General features: G+C 51.3%; 1 protein-coding gene and 1 non-coding gene across 4 annotated transcripts; one reads left to right on the forward strand and one right to left on the reverse strand.

Annotated features, from left to right (window-relative positions):
• Positions 1-168: 168 nt before the first annotated feature.
• On the reverse strand, positions 169-19,124 carry TMEM143 (transmembrane protein 143). Of its 3 annotated transcripts, none has more exons than XM_043435759.1 (8): positions 18,903-19,124; positions 18,313-18,553; positions 16,716-16,820; positions 10,062-10,256; positions 8,423-8,550; positions 7,204-7,483; positions 1,929-2,118; positions 169-1,291 (listed from the first exon to the last, which is right to left on the reverse strand). In XM_043435759.1, the coding sequence occupies exons 2-8, from the start codon at positions 18,529-18,531 to the stop codon at positions 1,035-1,037; spliced, it is 1,374 nt and encodes a 457-aa protein (XP_043291694.1). In that variant the 5' UTR covers positions 18,532-18,553; positions 18,903-19,124; the 3' UTR covers positions 169-1,034. The 3 variants fall into 3 exon arrangements, with proteins under 3 accessions (XP_043291694.1, XP_043291693.1, XP_043291695.1); XM_043435758.1 differs by having other exon boundaries at positions 169-1,294; XM_043435760.1 differs by lacking the exon at positions 16,716-16,820 and having other exon boundaries at positions 169-1,294.
• On the forward strand, positions 11,764-11,836 carry TRNAG-CCC. The gene has a single exon. It is a non-coding gene; the product is annotated as a tRNA-Gly (tRNA).
• Positions 19,125-19,157: the final 33 nt, after the last annotated feature.

Here is a 19,157-nt window from a genome sequence, read left to right on the forward strand (position 1 = left end):
AGGTCTTCCTCACTGCAGGAGGATTCTTTACCAACTGAGTCACAAAGGAAGCCCTAGGGAAGCTGGGGACCCACCCAAATGCATTCCCCCAAGACCCAGAGTCTCTTCTTTCCAGGATTCCAAAACCTTCCTTCTTTCCAACCCCTGCAGCTCCCCGACTCATCCAGATTTATGAAACATGATTTATTCCTTTGGGAGAAGGGATAGGGGAGAAATTGATAGACCAATAAGTATTGCACAGGGCACTGGTGGAGGCAAGATCCAGGCAGAGGTAGTTTCTGTAGAAAGGGTGAGGGGCCTGGGCAGCGAAGGCACCTGAGTTTTGCTGTTGGGGCCTGAGTGGATGTGAGCCTTGGTTTCTGGTTCCTCCTGGCCCACAGCTTTCTGCTGGGCACAAAGCTCCCGACCCCTTCAGCCTGGACAAGCTGATCGGCAGCTGACCAAATGGCCTGCCTTATAAGTAGCGGCAATTGATAGAAAGAGCAGGTCTCCTTCAGAAATTCTGATTGGTTGCTTCTCTGCAGGGACAACTGGCTGCCCAAGGTTGATACTGCCCGGCAGCTGTCTCACTGGCAGTTTGCCAGAGGACCGGACTAAAAGGCTCTCATTGGCTGCAGGCTGGAGCTCCGCCTCAGTGAACATGATGGGCATTTTGCCCGGTACGGCTAAACAGACAGTGATATATGGCCTCCGGAGGGCACAGTTTAACAACTGGGCCTGGTGGTGTGTAGTGTTGCACGGCTGTGATTGGCTGGCCCTCCCTCCTCAGCCAAACTGCGTTTAGAAGTTTATGTGGAAAAAAAAAAAAAGAAGAAGTTTATGTTGAAGGAGGGAGTAAGAGATGGACCAGAAGCAAAGCCAAAAAGCTTTGATTGGCTGTTCATCGGAAGAGGGGCGCCTGGCAACGGGCGGGCTGCCTCAGTGGGCGGCTTTGTTTACGAAAACAGCATAACGGAAGTGGTAACCAGTAATTGGAAGCTGGGGAGTGGAGAAGCATCTTAGCCATGATTGACAGCTTGTCAAAGAGGCGGCGCTTAGTTCCCAACCAGGTGGCTGGGTTGGGCCGGGCCGAGAGGTTTCTCTAAGGAGTTGTCATCGCTCGGTGAGGACTTGGGGGTAGAGATAGTAGCCAACAGGTCTAGTTTAGGGAGGCCCGGGGGCGGGTACATCCCGACGGTGGGGGGCAGGGCTTGCAGGTGGGCCAGGGCCCTCTTTCCGTTGAAGGCCACGTCACAGCCTGACTGGGCTAGAAGCCAGTTCTCCACCTCCGACTGGAGCCACTGGGAGGTCTCTGCTGGGGGAGAGGCAGGTGTTGTGAGGTCAGACAGACCCGAAGGACTAAGAGTAGGCAGCGGGGAGGGTATAGGACAAGGAGTAAGAGGGGTCTGGGTTTGGAAGAAGCCTGCCAAAGTGGGACAGAACCTCGGAGGCTCAACGTTGGAGCTCTCATCTGGGGACCAGCCAGAGACTCTTGTTCACGGAGAAGCTATCTGGGCTCTCTAGTAAGGGAGTATTTGGGTTGGCATATAGGAAGCAGTGGACGGGGAGTGGGGAGCATACCACAACAGGAGTCTGATCCAAGACTCCTATCGCGGTTGAGGTTGAGAGGTCATCCCAGCGAAGGGGCAGGCCCATCGAGATGGGAACAGGGTCAGGGGTCCCGACTGTTGAATCCGGTTCACCAGCGCGAGCCGGGTTTGGGAGGCGGGCATCGTGGGGATGGAGTCTCACTGGGGCAAGGCCATCTGGGACTAAGGGGACTCTCGACTCCGTAGTGGCGGGGTGGTTTGTTCCAGGTGGGGCCACGTCTGCGCCCAGCAGTGAGGAAGGGGCGGGCCTATGGGTAAAAGGGCCCGCAAGAGACGGGGCGGGACCTAGCAAGTGAGGGGCTGCAAAGGGGTGGGGGCTCTTGGCCCCTGCGGGCCTACCTTCCGGCGGGCCCTTTGTCCCCCCGGGCCGCCGGGCCAGGAAGCTGTGCGCGAGCAGGGCCTCTTTGGTGTGCTCATCCTGTGCGCGCAGGACCAGGGCGCTGAGCAGCTCTGCGTTGTTGGACGTGCTGCGGTAGTAAAGCATGTGCGCCAGCTCCAGCGCCTGCGCGCTGCGCCGATGTCCGAACATCTGCATGCAGGACAAAACCCGGGAGGGGCGGGGCCTGCTGGGACTCCACGCCCCGCCCATACATACATCCCACCCAATCACAGGCACCATATACAACCCCACCCACACGCACACCCCTAGGTCACTCAGGCAGGTAGGACCCTTCCCAAGGGTTTCCGGGACCTCCGCGGCACTCTCTGGCTCAGGTATTTTTACGCTTAACCCACACTCTCTCTCCCCAGTGCCTCGGAGGCCGCTACCCGGGTTTGCTTATCTGAGCCACGTAACAATGGATGTGTCGGAGAATTCACAGACGAGAGTTTTTTTAAAGTCCTTATCATCTAGACACATACTGAAGTATTTCCAGATGATGTGTGTAGAATTTGCTTCAAAATAATCCAATGGTGGTGGGCGGGGGGTGTCTTTAGGTGACACCTGATTGTTAATTGTTGACGCTGGGTGCTGACAACAGAGGAGCTTCTCATACTATTCCATCTCTGCATTTGTTTGAAATAATTTTTTTTTAAAGGTCTTAAATATTGTAAAGAGAAGTGTTGTTGTTTAGTCGCTAAGTCCTGTCGGACTCTTTGACCCCATGGACTGTAGCCTCCCAGGTTCCTCTCTGTCCGTGGGATTTCCCAGGTAAGAATACTAGAGTGGGTTGTCATTTCCTTCTCCAGGGGATTTTCCCAACCCAGGGATTGAATCCAAGTCCCCTGCATTGGCAGATGGATTCTTTACTGCTGAGCCACCAGGGAAGCCCAAAGAGAAGTGTTAATGGACAACAAATACTTGATGAGCCGCTTTCCGGAAAGAAGGGTGGGAGAGGCAGGTCTGAGGCAGCTGTCTACTGGCAGCCCCCTTCCCTACCCTGCATCCCTCCTGCCTGGACCCCTTTCCTCATTCCTCTTGTCCCCAAGGAGGGAGACGAGAGCCCACCAGTGCCCTCTGGGACTTGCACTCAGATTCGTCCACCCAGATTTGTCCTTTCCTCCACCAACTGAGTTCAAGGCTGCTGGGTCCTGCAGCCTGCAGGCCTGGATGCCAGTCCTATCTCTGCCCCTCCAGCTGTGAGGCTGTGGCCAAGACCTAAGTCTTCGGGTAGCCCTGTCTGTGAGCCAAGGCAAATGACAGAAGGTGCACCAGAAGTTAATAAAACATGGCACAGAAGCTGGCCAGTCACAAGTACTTAAAGATTAGTTACTGAAGTATCTTCTGCCCAAAGAGTGTTGCCCACCCTACATGGAGACCTATGGTGAAATGCCTCTGAAATGAACACAGCCCTGGAAAATTGCTGAAATGGCCTGCATGGTCCCAATGACACGCTCTGTGTGAACTGCACTCTCTTCTTACAAGGCCAGCACAGTCAGTTTATGTCCCTGCATTGGAACGAATTGCCAATTTCTTTGGTTGGAGGCAAGATGAAGGAATTGGGTACGTTTGCAACTGTTAGGAAAAATACATTGGGTTGTGTGCCTGTTTCTGCCAGGCTTATGGAGTGGAATTCTCGCAGGTTAAGTGAGCAGGTCATGCCATTCCGAGGCAGACATGTGAGGCCAGACCTCTCCCTGGAGAGAGCTCACCACTGGCCAACTGAATGTCCCTCCAACACTCGCCAAGGCCCATGCCAAGCGCAGTTGTCTCTCCTTACCCAAGTCCTCAGTCCCTCCTTCTTCCTTCCCTGGGGTCCGTATGTGGGGTGGCCCCACTATCTACCCCATCACAGATCAGACCCCTGGCACCATCCTGCCCACTTCTCGCCAGCCTGTCACTCTCTGGTCCCATCCTCCTGCCTTGACTCTCTCTGCCCTGTCCCCTCCCCTCCAACCCACCTAATGCATCACCCAACCTCCTCCCAGGCCTCAGTCTCCCCTACTCCCATCTCTCTGCACAGCCCCAGAACAGACCCTGCCCCTCCCCTGCTCACACCCTCACATGGCTCCCTAGTGTCCTCAGAGACTCCAAATTCTGTGGCCTGGCCCCAGGGATTTCTCCCACTCAATATCCTGCTCCCCTCCCGTGAATGCAGCCCGTGTTGAATGAGCCCAGTCTACCCTGATGGTTGCCCTGAGAGCACCCTGCTCTCTTGGGCTTCTGGGCCTTGGGACAGGCCAAGTGGTCTCCAGTCTTTTCTTGAAAAACACTCACTGTCTTATCATCAAGGTTCAGGATAGACATCGCTTTCCACAGACAAGCAGCTGCATCCCTGGGATCCTACAGGGCCCACTGCCACCTCGGTCAGGCACATGGCTGTCTGTCCATGGGCCCCGCACCTCTCCCCCCAGGGCAGGACCAGCCCTGAGGCATCTCTGGGATGCCAGCTCAACAACCCTTCTCAGGTTGCCCTGCAGGCCTCCCTGGGGAATCAGGACATGTTAGGAGCCCCCTCAGCCCAGGAAGTCTGGGAGGGTTTTCTGGAGCCTCTGAGATGAGGGTGACGAGCGGTTGGTCAGCCTAGCAAAAGGATGCATATGTGCATGCTGTCGCTTCAGTCATGTCCGACTCTTTGTGACCCCATGGACTGTACCCGCCAGGCTGCTTTGTCCGTGGGGATTCTCCAGGCAAGAATACTGTAGTAGGCCGCTGTGCCCTCCTCCAGGGGAGAGTATGTTTGAGAAGGAGGAACAGCATATGCAGAGGGAGAGAAGGGGAGAGAAGTAGGGGTGGGAGGAGCTACAAGTATGTTTTGGTGGAGCTGAAGCTGAGAATTGTGTCAGATGAGGCCGAGGAAGCAGCGTCTCTGATGCCAGGCTGTGAGCAAGGGAGGAGCAGGGCCAGCCCAGGGGCCATCAGGGATGGGCTGGAGGGGATCACTGGGTGGGGGAAGGCTAGGAAGAGGGTCTGAGCTGGAGCCGAGACAGAGAGGAGATGGGCACAGAGAGCCTGGGGAGCAGAGCACCAGCGGGCAGGAAGGGCGGGCTGAGGACTGACAGGTTGGGGGGCAGGGGCAGGGTAACTTCCAGGGGTCTAGCCAGTGACTTGGGGACAACGGGGCCATCCACAGATGGAGAGCCAGGAGGAGGAACAGGTGGGAGAGACGCTGTCCTCCACCTGGCTGCTCCAGACTCGAGTGCGGCGCTCATGCATCTAGGAGGTAGAGGGGAGCAGCTTGTGGAAACCGTGGAAGTGGATGAGCTCTCTGGGGGAGGGGGAGGAAGAGGGCCATGTATCCTGCTGCAAAATCAGCCTCCCAGGTGTTTGATCAGAGCAGCTGTCCCGAGATGCGGAGCTGGGGAGGAGAAGGGGGTTTCAGGGGAAGATGGATGCCCTGTGGGCAGCTGGATGGAGGCCAGGGAGGCCTGCATTTAAGGCACGGAGGGAGTCCCTGGTAGTCTAGAGATTAGGATTTGACACCTTTGGTGCCACGGCCCAGGTTCAGTCTGTGGTTGGAGAACAGAGATCCGACAAGCCAAATAAAGAAAGAATGAACCTAAGGAGGCTCAGCCTGGGGCATGGAAAAATGTCTAAAAGGGATCAGTAAATGAACAGGTTGAACTGGGCTTTAAGCTGGGTGTAAGAGCCCAAGAGACTCAAGAGTCCTCCACCCCCAAGGGCCACTGAGAGGTGGGACGATGGTCCTCCCTGGGCTGCAAATGCGCATGTCCTCCCCAGACCAGCTCAACACCCTCTCCCCCCTGCCTCTCCGCCCTCATCTGTGGTTGCCACATTCCCTCTCTGCTTACAGCCCTTCCGTGGCTCCCCTCTGCCCTGAGGACGAAGCTCAGAGCCCCTGCCTTGGCATTCAAGGCCCTCGCCACCCCTTTGGGGCCTTGCTTCTCCATCCTGCATGCCAGACGCCATCTCTGTGGAATTCCCCAGGCTGTGCTCACATGGCCCCTTCTCTACCAGGCTCAATCCCCGCCTCTCAGAGCTTCCCTCAAATGACACCCGACCCCTGGTCCTCGGCAGGAAGTGCTCCCTGCTCAGCTAGCGCAGCCTGGTTATTATCTGTGGGATTTATTACCAGGCTTCCTAAGAGCCCGTTGGGATGGCTGAAAACAGCTTGCAAATCAATGAACCAGCAAGTGAATGATCAGGTACAATGGACAACTCGCTCCAGTGCGCACTCTTGGGGCCAGTGCCAACCCCAGGGAGAATTAGTAAAAGGCAGCCGCCTCAAGGCAGAGCTCGAGGTTCAGCAAGCAAAGCACAAGTTGGATTCCAGCCCCCATCTGTCCCTTCACCCATGAATCCTTGGATGATGAACAACCTACACAACTGGATGAGGCAGCCCTGCACTCACATGTAGCAGAATCAGGAAGGGAGCTTGTTCAAAACACAGGCCCTGGTCCCAGAGTTTGGGGGTGGGGAAGCCCAGACTCAGGGGACAAGAGCCCAATCAGTAATAATAATAATAAAGGTAATGGTGAACTCTCATATAACACCTTCTGTACTATGGGCCAGGCTCTGTTTTCCATGTTCATCGTATTAATGCATTTAATCACCACAACAACCCACTGTCATCTCTGCTTTTGAGATGCACAGAGAGGTTTAAGCAGCTTGTTCAAGGTTACATAGCTTAGGACTTCCCTGGCACTCCAGTGGTTAATACTCCACACTTCCACTGCAGGGGGCATGGGTTCGATCCCTGCTTGGAGAACAAAGACCCCACATGCCACATGACATGGTTCTCTCTCTCTCTCTCTCACACACACACACACACACACACACACACACAAAAGCGAAAAGAGTAGGTCACACAGCTAGAAGATGGTAGAACTAGATTCAAACCCAGGCAGTCTTCTAAAACACACCCTTCACCATAACACCAAGTGCCCAGTGAGTGGCTGTGAACACTTGTGTCACACTGCCCACGTGCCAGCCCTACACCCAGTGCTCACTACAGATTCACTCATCTCTTCCTCACAACAGCCCTCCTAGGAGGGTCTCGCTATTTATTAAGCCCATTTTCCAGATGAGAAAACCGAGGCTCAGGGAGATCGAGAAACCCTCCCAAGGTTGTGTTGAGTGAATAAGGAAGGGAAAGAAAGCCCAACCCGAAGCAGGAATAATCCACAAAAAAAGAGAAACAAACTGATAGGGTGGCCCGACCTTCTAGCTGACCATTAAAGGGATTGTTGGGGGGGGGGGGGTGGTGTCACTTACCTTGGCGGCCCGCAGGCCCATGAAAGCAGCAAAGAGCAGCAGCAACAGGGAGGTGGCCACCTTGAGGTCAGAGAGCACCACCATGCCCACGTTGACAAAGAACGCTACACCCGAGACAATCAGTGTGACGTTGAGGATGGCACGCTGCAGGGTGGACGTGCGCACCTTCAGCTCGGGCAGCAGCTGCTCCAGGCCCTCCAATGGCGTATCCTTGAAGCTCTTCAGCACTAAGTGCCCATTCTTTGTTCGGGCTGCGAGTATCACCCGCTTAAAGTATCTCCTGATGGCCAGAGATGGAGGGGCGAGGACAGTCAGAACAGCCCCCAGGGAGTCCCCCTCTAACCCTAGGACATTCTCTCTGGCTCTGAAGTCACACCATCATTTTAAAAGCTACTTAAAAATGGTGGGAGGAAAGTCAGACGTAAGCTAAGTGGCCAACAAGAGGGGATCAGTAACATGATGCAATCCCCTATTATTGGACACATAGGTTGCTTCTGATTTTATGGACTTGATAAATGAGAGCTGAATAAAAATTCTTTAGTTAATGTTCAAACCCAAATTCTATATATATTTCAGGGTATCTGCTAGGTGCCAAGGAGTGCTATTTAGCTCTGGAGAGACAACAAAATGAGTCAGTCACTGCCTTTGTGGAGCTTATAGTCCAGCATGAGAGACAGATAATTAAGATAATTAAACAGACAGTCTCCAAGTATAAATATCTCCTTGGAATAGATTCCTGGAAGTGGAATTACTGGTTTAAGGGATATGAGAGGCTTTTTGTCTTTGGTTTTTGTCTTTGAATTCATAACCATGTTTGATAGTCTGATTTCCAGACGGATTGGGTGACTGACAGGCCCCCTGGCCAACTGTGAGACAATATGGCTCTCCCAACAATATCTGTATTTAACTATGTGCTAAAAACATAATGTTCTTCAGAAACCTGTGGTACCACTTTTTCAGAATGTGGCCTTCCCTCTCTGAGTCTCAGTTTTCCTCATTTGGAAAATGGAGATAAATGTCCCTACCCCTTCTCTTCCCTTAAGAATTGCAGCTCTTATTTCTCCTTGGGAAGAAGAGGCAGTATTTCATTGACCCTTTCTCCTCTCTTGACTTCCCACCCAGGTCCCAGACACCCAAATCCAGACACTGACCTGTCGGTCCCCTCTCGACTCTAACCTTGCTCCCTCTTGTTGCAGCTGGGGAACAGGGGCCGCCTCACCTCTCTGCAGGGGGCGATTTGAAGAAGACACGCTTGGAGCCCACGCTGGACTTACGGGGCATCTTCCCAACTCTCTGGCCCAAGGCCCAGAAATGCATGTAGATATACTGGTCCAAATTTACTGTCACCTGCCAAAGGGAGGGAGAAGGAAGCAAAAGCAGCTGAGCGTAAGCCACGGTGTGAATGCAGGATACTAGAATTACAAGCCTCACCCCCAGTGATCCTCTGCCTCCCTACCCACTTCCCAGACTCATCATCATCCAGTATGTAGGCAGACAGCCATGTATGGTTGTTCATGTTGTACACTGCACAAGGACACACCATCCAAGAAGTCACCATCCACATCATAGTCATCTTTATGACCATATTTCCTAGCATCTATAATGCCACTGATTTTAAGGTACTCTATCACTTTATGAAGCAACTAAAAGGGAAAATATATTGTCGATTAAACTACGCAACAGGGGCTTCCCTGATAGTTCAGTTGGTAAAGAATCCACCTGCGATGCAGGAGACCCCAGTTCGATTCCTGGTTGGGAAGATCTGCTAGAGAAGGGATAGGCTACCCACTCCAGCATTCTCGGGCTTTCCTGGTGGTTCAGCTGGTAAAGAATCCGCCTAAATGCAGGAGACCTGGGTTCGATCCCTGGGTTGGGAAGATCCCCTGGAGAAGGGAAAGGCTACCCACTCCAGTATTGTGGCCTGGAGAATTCCATGGACTGTATAAGTCCATGGGGTCGCAAAGAGTCAGACACAACTGAGTGACTTTCACCTTCATTTTTCAAACTATGCCACACTACTGCTTGTAAGTCACAATCCAATTTCAGAGACGGTAAAGTCTGACTTTAGAAAAAAGCACATCTTAAAATCACCAAAATGTGGTGATTTTAGTATTTTGGTTATAATACTACAGTATTTAGTATTTTGATTATTAGTATTTTGTTGACTTTTTCTTTTGGCTGTGCCATGCAGCTTATAGGATCTTAGTTTCCTGACCAGGGATTGAACCCAGGCCCCAGCAGTGAAAGCGCTGAGGCCCTCACCACTGAACTGCCAAGGGATTCCCATATTTTTTTGGCTTTAATGGTGAGTATTTTGTATTATTTATTATAGTCAGTCCTCCATAACTGCAGGTTTCACATTTGTTGAGTCAACCAACTATAGGAGTGAAAAAAAAATTAATTCCAGAAAGCAAAACTGGAATCTGCTGTGTATCACCAACTCTTTTACACAGCATTTACATTATATTAGGTATTACAAATAATCAGAGATGACTTAAAGTATGCAGGAGGATATGCATAGGTTATATGCAAATACTATGCCATTCCATAGAAGAGACTTCAGCATCCAAGGATTTCCATATCCTCAAAGGCACTGGACAATACCAAAGGATAGCTCTCTTAATAGTTTTCAAGCAGATGGTGATAGTCTCTAGTCCCAAGAAGACCTGTATCTTATGATGCTTTTCCAACAGGTGGCAGTGAAGTTACCTGAGAAGAGGCATCTTTTTCTATTTCACCAAAGGTGCCACATGGGCTAGTGTTCAGGACTACAGTTCCCAGCAGCCTCTGCTTCCCAAAGGCTCCACCCCTGCCCAAGGTCTCCTGGGAGTTTGGGTTGTTTTCTGGAAGACAAGCACCTGGACCTCATCCTGAGGGTGATGGACCACCAGAGCGTAGGCCAGGGTGTCCTCCGTGAGTGGGGAGAAGTTGGCCTGGGCCAACAGGGGCTCCAGGGCCTGAAGCACTTCCTTCTCGTTGGACAGACGCTGAGGGTCTGTAAGTGAAGGCTGGTCAAGAGTCTCCCTGTCGGGGTTGATGGGGTCATACAAGGCCTGAGGAGAGAGTCAGAGAGAAGAAAAAGGGACTAGGTCAGAGCGTGAGGGATTTTGGGTACACATAAGGATGTTCCTGGCCCCATATTTTAAATAATGGGTTACCCCAAGGCTGGATTTGGGACCTCTTCCCGTCTCTCTCCTCAAGCTCACAACAAGTTGCCTCACCATCCCCATAGCCTTAAACACCACCTCCATGCAGATAACTCCCCAACTCACATCTCCAGCTCAGACCTCTCCTCTAAGTTCTAGACCTAATATCCATTTTCGGTTTGTGGGGATGCTTAGTAGTAGTAGAGTAGCACTTCCCCTTCCCCCACAGTACAGAGAAGAAGGCGGTTGTAGGGCTGCCCAGGTAGACTACATTTCCAGCCTCCTTTGAGGCTGGGTGTGGCCAGGAGAATTCACCCGCAGAACGTGAGCAGAAGTAACAGATACACCTTCTCCCTCACTTCTTGCCCCTCCTGCAGCTTCCACTCTTTCCTTGTTCTTAACAGCTTAGAACGCTCTCCTGCCTACAACTGAGTTCTGAGCCCACAGAGATGAAGACGGGGCCCTCAGGGGATTGCAGAGCAACAACATGGAAGGAACCTGGGTCCTGGCATCATCTCATGAGGAACAGAGCTGCTCAGCTACCGTGGCCCACTTACCACAAGGCTGTTAAATGGGAGAGGAAGAATCCTCCACCTTCTTTAAGCCATTGCCTTGTGGGGTCTGCTTGTTACAACAGCTAAGCCTTTATAGGAACTAATATAAACTCTTTACCTGATATTTCTTTGGGATGTCACGGTTGCCTCAAATCCAACATGTCAAGCCCACAAGATCACATCCTCCCATCCTCATCTTCCAACAAAATAACCATCCTGGATGCCCCCTCCCAAAGCTATTGCCCCCAACCATCCCTGGCCTCTCCCCTGAGCATCAGATTCTCATAGTCAGTTATGTCTTTGACATCTCCAGTTGGATGTCTAATGGCGTCTCAGATCTAACATGACCTAAGGAAAATGCGCCATTTCTTCCTCCTCCCCTCCTCAGTCTTTTCTTTTCAGGAAATGGCACTGCAATCCATTCAGATGCTCTGATCAGGAACCCTGGAGGCATCTTTGATTCCTTTCTTATCATCACCCCCACAACTGATCCTTTAGCAAATTCAACAGACTCTCCGAATTGTTTTGGACTCTACCTTCCTTTCCATCCCCACTGCTGCCTTCTCATCCCAGCCACCATCGCCTCACACCTAAACAGGTGCATCGGGTTTCCGCTCTCCCACCATGTCCAAACCAGTCCCCATGTGGCTGTCACGAGGAGCTTATTGAGATTATAAACAGACCCTATCCCTCCAGCGGCGTCTCACAGCATTTGGAATAAAATCCAGACTCTTTCTATGACCTTCAGTGTCCCCATAGAACTGGGTAATGCCCTGTCCATCTCATCTTATGCACCCATCAATGCCGTCCAAAATTGTTGACTGAATGAATGAGTGAATGAAAAAAAAGAGCTAGAGACTTCCCCGGTGGTCCAGTGGTTAGGACTCTGTGCTCCCAATGCAGGGGGCCCAGGTTTGATCCCTGGTTGGGGAACTAGATCCCACATGCCACAACTAAGAGTTCACATGTCATGACTAAAGACCCTGAGTGTTACAACAAAGATGGAAGATCCTGCATGACGCAACTAAGACCCAGCACAGCCAAATAAATAAATATGTAAAAAAAATTTTTTTTTAAAGAGTGAGCTTCCAGGTGGCTTGCCTATTTGTTCACAGAGAGATGAAGTTTCAGGGTGGCATATAATGTGTCCCAGACTATCCAACAAGTCACAGAGGGAAGCACCCCTCCATAAAACCAGTCCCTAAACCCCACCCTCTGTGTGTCTCTCAGGAGAGGCAGCCTTAAGGAACAACACATCAAGGTCAGGGGAACCTTTTGTTAGTGGAAGGAAACCAGGGAGGGAGTATTCCAAGTGGGAGGAATGGCCTGCAAAGGTTTGGAGATGGAAAGTCTAGGGTCTCCGAGACAATGGAGCCAAGTGTCTGATGATGTAGTACAGAATCGAGCCCAGCAAATCTTCATGTGAACTAACTCCAAGGGCCGGCTCGTGCTGGCCCAGAATAGGACTGGGGCCCAAAGCTAAGGCCTGTGTCCAAGTCCTTCCAGCCAGGCTGACAGAGCAGGTCCCATGGGCCATGTTCTCAAATTCACGGAATGACCTTGAGAAATGCCTTTCCCGGGGCTGAGCTGCACTTTGAGAGTGAGGGAATCTCAGAGCTGGAGGAGAAAGAAGTGCATTCATCTAACGTCACTGAGAACCAGACTCTCTTCTGGGAACTTCACATCCTCCCAGGGCTTCCAGCCAGAAACCTGGATATGGTGGGTGACCCCTGATGCTCCCTTTCCTCGCATGATTTATTAATCACGATGATTCCACCTCCAAAACAGAGAGCCACTCTCCTGGGCTCTCTCCTCCCCACCAGCCCTGCCCAGTCCACACCACCATCGCCTTCTCCTGGATGAGTCTGACAGCCTTCTCAAGGGCCCCTCCAAACCCCCTTGCCTCCCTCCTCTCAAGACCACTCTCAAGCCCGCTGTGTCCCAAAGGAGGTCCTGAAACTCCTCCCCAAACCTGCTCCCCGTCGTCCCCATCTTCTCCATGTCAGAGAAATGCATTCTTCCAGGTGCTTAGGCCCAAAGCCTCTGGTTATCCTGGACTCCTCTCTTTCTTCAACCCATCAACAAATCCTGATGGCACCCATTCAAAACAGATCCAGGATCCGACCACTTCTCATCTCCTGGGCAGTCATGGTGGCTTCCGCGTTAGTCTCCTGGCTCCCATCCTCACCCCCAGTCTGTTCCCGGCAAAGCCACCAGAGGGCGCCTTTTGTAACAAAAGTCAGCTCACGTCTGTTCGCTCAGAGCCGTTCCCTGGCTCTCACCTCACTAAGAGTCAAAGCCAAGTCCTCACTGTGTCCCATGGGCCTGGAAGGATCTGGCCACGGGCCCCTCTCTGGCTTATCTCCAGCTTTGCCTCTTCACTCACTCACCTCTAGCCCCTCCTATACACCACGCACACTCCAGCTACCGGGCCTTTGCACTTACCTTTTCCACAGATCTCCACATGCCTCACTCTGGCCCCTTGCAGGCTCAAATGTCACCCGCTCAGTGAGGCCGTCCCTGACTACCCCACCTAAAACTGCAAAGAACACCTCTCCTTTCTTTTTCTCCTTAATTAGGGTTACCAGATTTAGCCAAAAATAAAATAAAATACAGGACACCAAGTTAAGTTGCATTTCCAGATCAACAATAAATAATTTTTCAGTTTAAGTATGTCCTGTGCAATATTTGAGGATTGTATTTACATGGATATAATTCTACTTAAAAAAGAAAACATTTTCATAGCTTATCTGAAATTCAAATTTCACTGGGTTTAGAGGGTCAAAGAGTGTCCCCTAAAAATTCCTGTCCCCTGGGAACCTCAGAATATGACCTCATTTGGAAAAAGGGTCTTTGCAGGTATAATTAAGGTATCAAAGTGAGACCATACTGGATTAGGGTGGGCCCTAAATCCAATGAGAGTGACCTTATAAGAGACAGAAAAGGACACACAGAGAAGAAAGTGACGTGAAGATGAAGACAGAGATTAAAGTGATGTGTCCACACGCCACAGACTATCGGAAACCTGGAAAAGAGCATAGGATGGGTCCCTTCCTCCAAGGCTCCAGAAGAAACTAACCTGCCAGCACTGTGATTTTGGACTTCCAGCCTCCTGAACTCTCAAAGAAGAAATCTCCTGTTTTAAGCGATCCAGTGGATGCTCATTTGCTATGGCAGCATTAGGAAATGAATAAGCTGGGTGTCCTGTAGTTTATCTGGCACCCTATCTGTGGTACTTAGCACTTCTTAACATATTTTACTTCTTTACCTTGAGGAGGATGAGTCTGTCTCACTAGCACATGACGCCATGAGGCAGATACACAGGCTCACCACTGAGTCCTGGGGCCTGGAACCATTCCAGGACACGGTAGGTGCTCAGTAAACATGCACTGAGTGAATCCAATGAATGAATGCATAAGGGAAAGGAGGCCGAGAGAGGTCACCTGCCAAGGTCGCCCTCACTCCTAGTGAATGACAAAGCTGGCGTCTGAACTGGGGCTCTTCTTGTTCTCTGCCTGCTCCAAACTGCTTCCTCAAGGGTCTTAGGTCATCAGCAAATGGTAACCCAGTAGTGTGTCTCACTCACCTCTAATGCTTCTACCCACCTTCTCAGGGTCTCCATTTAAAATCTGCTGCCTCGGGACTTCCCTGGTGGTCCAGTGGTTAAGAATCTGCCTTGCAATGCAGATGTGGGTTTGATCCCTGGTCCAGAAACTAACCTATATGCCACAGAGCAACTAAGCCCATGAGACAAAACTAGGGTGCCTCAACAAAAGATCTCACATGCCAGTTAAGACCCAATGCAACCAAACAAACAAATAAATAATAATAAAATAAAATATGCTGCCTCGGTGAGAATGTGTCTTTGCTGCATATTCTTTCTATGTTTCAATATAGTTAAACGTGTGTATAATAACATTTTAAAATAACTTTCTAATGAAAAAGAACCCTGTCTCCAGAGGCCACAGATGCTCCAGAAAAGAGCTAGGAAGCCAGCAGACAGGAGCACAAATCTTGGCTCTGCCACTTGGGACCTGCCTCATCTTGGGCTCAATGGGGCCATCTTGGAGCTTTGGTTTCTTCTTCTGCCAGTGGGGCTGCTGGCAGCTACTTAGTGCTGCAGGAAGTTGATGAGCCTGATGCAGAGGGGCCATAGCTGCTACTCATCAAAGCAAGGAGGGGAGCTATGGGGGGCATGGGCAGTAAAGGGTTAATTCAGCAGGCCTGAGTTGTCCAAACCTTGCACATTCCAAAGACCTGGGCCTTGAAGGGCTCCAGGGAGAGAATCTCTAAGCACTCACTCCCCAGGGCTCAGTTAATGCCCCTGGTGGTCATGCAGGTTGTACTGTCTAGACCCTCCCAGGACTGTTTCTTAGCCCAGCCTCCTTCCTTGACTTCCAGCCTATGGGCATTGAGTCCATCTCTCTACCCAGCTGTCTAAGAGGCAACTCAAATTTCTAAGTCTAAACTGAGCTCTCAGTCTTCCCTGCAGACCTGTCTCTGCTCTGCTTTCCACATCTCTTATTCTCAGAAAGTGGCAGCCGTATCCTTCAGGAGGTGCGGGCATGAACTGCTGGAGGCCCCCCTGACTTCTCTCTCTCCCTCAAGGCCCCGCCCACTCAGACAAATGCTGATGCCTTCCAACCATTACAGGCGCCTGACCACTTTTCACCACTTCCACTGCTATTACTCTTGTCTGAGCTGCCATTATCTCTTACCTGGACAAACATAATAGATTCTTTAATATATCTCCCTGCCTCTGATGGTCTGTTCCCTGCTGAGGGGCCAGAAGAATCCTATTCACACCCGAATCAGTTCATGACCCGCCTCTGCGCTGAACCCTCCTGCGGCAGCTCCCAGCTCGCTTACATAAAAGCCACGTCTTCAGCACACCCCACGAGGCCAGGCACAATTTCCCCTCACTCCCCCTCTGTTGTCACCTCCTGCCCTCTTCACCTCCAGCCAGTAGTTCCACTGTCCTTCCCCTAACACTCCAGACCCTCACACCTCAGGGCCTTTGCAATTGCTTTTCTCTTGAAAAAGAGAACATTTTCTCAACGTTTTTTCTTGAAAAAGAGGACGTTTCTACCTGAAATGTCCATCCCCAGACACCTGTTGAGCTCACTGCCTCAGTTCACTCAGGTATTAGCTTATTTGTCACCTCCTCAGAGAAGCCTTCCTTGACCACCCTGTCTAAATCAGGCCCTTTTCTCGTCGCTTTCTATCCCAGCTTCAATGGCACTTACCACTCCTGGGTGTCATATTTTACATTTTTTGTTTTCAATTTGGCCACACTACATGGTGAAGAGCCGACTCATTGGAAAAGATCCTGATGCTGGTAAAGATTGAGGGCAGGAGGAGAAGGGGGTGACAGAGGATGAGAAGGTTGGATGGCATCACCAACTCAATGGACGTGAGTCTGAGCAAACTCCGAGGGAACAGTGATGGACAGGGAAGCCTGGCGTGCTGCAGTCCATGGGGCCACAAAGAGTCAGACACAACCAAGTGACTGAACAACAACATGGCATGTGGGATCTTAGTTCCTTGACCAGAAATTGAACCCGCAGCCCCTGCACTGGAAGCTCAGAGTATTAACCACTGGAGAACCACGCAAGTCCCTTACATTTATTCATTTATCATCTTCCCACCTGGAATATCAGCTCCAGAAGGGCGTGGCCTCATCTGTTCTATTCACTACTGCATCCCTGATGCTTAGAAGAGGGCTGGACTCCAAGTAAGCACTCAGAGAATTTTTGCTGAATGAACGGATAAGCAAACAAGGACAACAGGGCCACAGGGTCCCCGTTCTCACCTGCAGCTGGGTCAGGACATGATGGTAGTGGAACAAGGTACAAAAGTCCACGTGGGCTGTGAACTCCTCCAAGGCCGCCTTCTCCGCAGGAGTGGAATGGAACTCCTGTTACCTCGGGAAGCAAAACATCTCTTTAGGCCTCTCTCTCCTTCCTCTTGGTGGAGAATTCTTTCCTGAGTAGCCCAGACAGACAATCAGAGCTCTGGGCTCTATAAAATTTTGTGGGTTTTTTTGGAGGGGGTGGGGAGGGGGAGAGGACTGATCAATTTCACTGAAAGAAACTGAGGCAGCCCTGAAGAGTGAAAACCAGATGGCTTAAAGAGCTAGGGTTTCAAGTTACCACTCTGATACTTACTGGCCAGCAGTCACACAATGCTTATTTGTGTGCCAGGCAGTTTGCTGGCATGATCTCATCCTCCAGAGGACGCAAGGAGGCTGATGGAATTATAATCCTCATTGTTCAGAGGGGACACCTAAGTTTAGGACAGTCACTTGCTGAGGGCCACACTGTCCATAAAAGAGAAGCTGAGACTCTAGACCAGGCCTGGTCCAGAGCACACATATTTGGCCACTATTTTAGCCTTCCTACCTCAGTGCCCTGGGTGAATGCCATCCCCTCTCTGAGTCTGTTTCCTTATTGGCAACAGAGGATCACACCCTCTTTCTGAAAAAACTGATAGTGACAATTCGATGTGATTACATGTGTCCATATACCTACATGTGTGTTTATGTGGGTGTATATCATACTTCTGTAAATGGATAAAGCCCAGCACAGAACTTAGGCCATACAGAGGCATTTCAGCTCAGTTCAGTCACTCAGTTGTGTCCAACTCTGCGACCCTATGAACCAAAGTACGCCAGGCCTCCCCGTCCACCACCAACTCCTGGAGTTTACCCAAACTCATGTCCATTGAGTTGGTGATGCCATCAAGTAATAATTATTAAATGAAGGAATGATGATAAAGAATAATCACAAGTATGATGGTGACAGTGGGGTAAGAACTTAAGCTCTTAGGATGGAGCAAGTATCTACTTGCCTCACCCTGATCCCCACCCTGCAGTACAGTCAGTACACTTTGGTTCAAATCTGACTCACTAGTCATGACCTTGGGTGAGTCACTGCCCTTCTCCTGCTTTAGTTATCGCCTTTGTAAAGTGGGAATGATGGTGGTACCTCTTACTGGGTTGTTCACTATTCAATAATACATGGAAAATGCTTAGCACGGTGCCATATAATAAGAGCTCAGTGTAATATAGCTTCGTTGGTACAATAATTATTATTAGGTAGTAGTCATTGTAATGATGAGGATGAAAATCATACCGGTTTTGTAGAGGGTAAAACCACCCCCCCCCCATATGAATGCTTGTTCAAGCCCCCAAAACGAGCTAGAGTCTGGAATCGCTGCTTCATCTGCATCTCGGTGGTCAGTCCCCAGCATTCCCATTCACTCCTCGCCCACCTGGGCCTATAAAGGGTAAAGGAACTACAATTCCCAGGGGGCGCCAGGGCATCCGTCTATAGCTTGAAGGGCTGTACCGCCGCGAGGCCTGCCGGGATTCGTAGTCCCCAGGCTCTTGGACCCGGGACGGGCGGTACCTGTATCAGGAGGCGGAGCAGCTGCTCTTTCGAGAACGGGATGTACCGTTCGCGGTACTGCTGGGCCCAGTCGCGGGGCTCCGTGGGGTTCCACATCCTGCGGTACTCCCCCATCTTGGCCGCCAGCGATGACAAGGCCCGGGGGTGACCGAGGAACGAGGGCAACAGAGGCCATACTCGGACACTGGATCCCCAGACCCCTCGGGTCACATGCAGCATGGCTAGACCCTTTCCCCGCAGCCTAAACGAGGGAAATGAGGAGAGGTCAAAAGTCATCTGGAGGAAATGTGCCCCCTCCACCTCCGCGTCCCAACTTCCAGGGGCCGTTTCTACCCCAGGCAGGGGGTAGAGCCCATCCGCCCGCCTCATAGGCCCTCCTGTCCATCCCCTCCCACACTATTCAGTTGACCTGAGTCCCAGGCAGGAGTTTGGGGGAGTGTTTTGCGGGCCCAGAAGCCCTATGGTGACACAACCTCTGCGGGGTCTAGGCATCAGGTGAATCTTAAGAGTATAGGATATGCTCGGAAAGCTACATAGAGTCTGCAGGGCCGCCCACCCCCGGCCATGCAATCTTTCACCCTTTCCCTCACCTTTAGGCAACGCCCGACTGTCATTGAGCCTCCTACGCATGTGCAAAAAGGCGCCCTGGGCCTCCGAGGTTCGGCTTCAAGCCGCCGTACGACGCATGCGCAATGCCTGGGTCATCGGACGGAGTCCATTTTCTTCTAACGCCCAGTCGCGACTACGCATGCGCAGTCTGCCTGGCTTGCTTCACGCGCTTTGCTTGGACTCGGCGCATGCGTTACAGAAGTATCTCCTTGTCCACAAGCTTCAAAGGGGAAGAG

This window comes from Cervus canadensis, chromosome 18, assembly GCF_019320065.1.
Source record: "Cervus canadensis isolate Bull #8, Minnesota chromosome 18, ASM1932006v1, whole genome shotgun sequence".
In the NCBI taxonomy this organism is placed as follows: domain Eukaryota; kingdom Metazoa; phylum Chordata; class Mammalia; order Artiodactyla; family Cervidae; genus Cervus; species Cervus canadensis.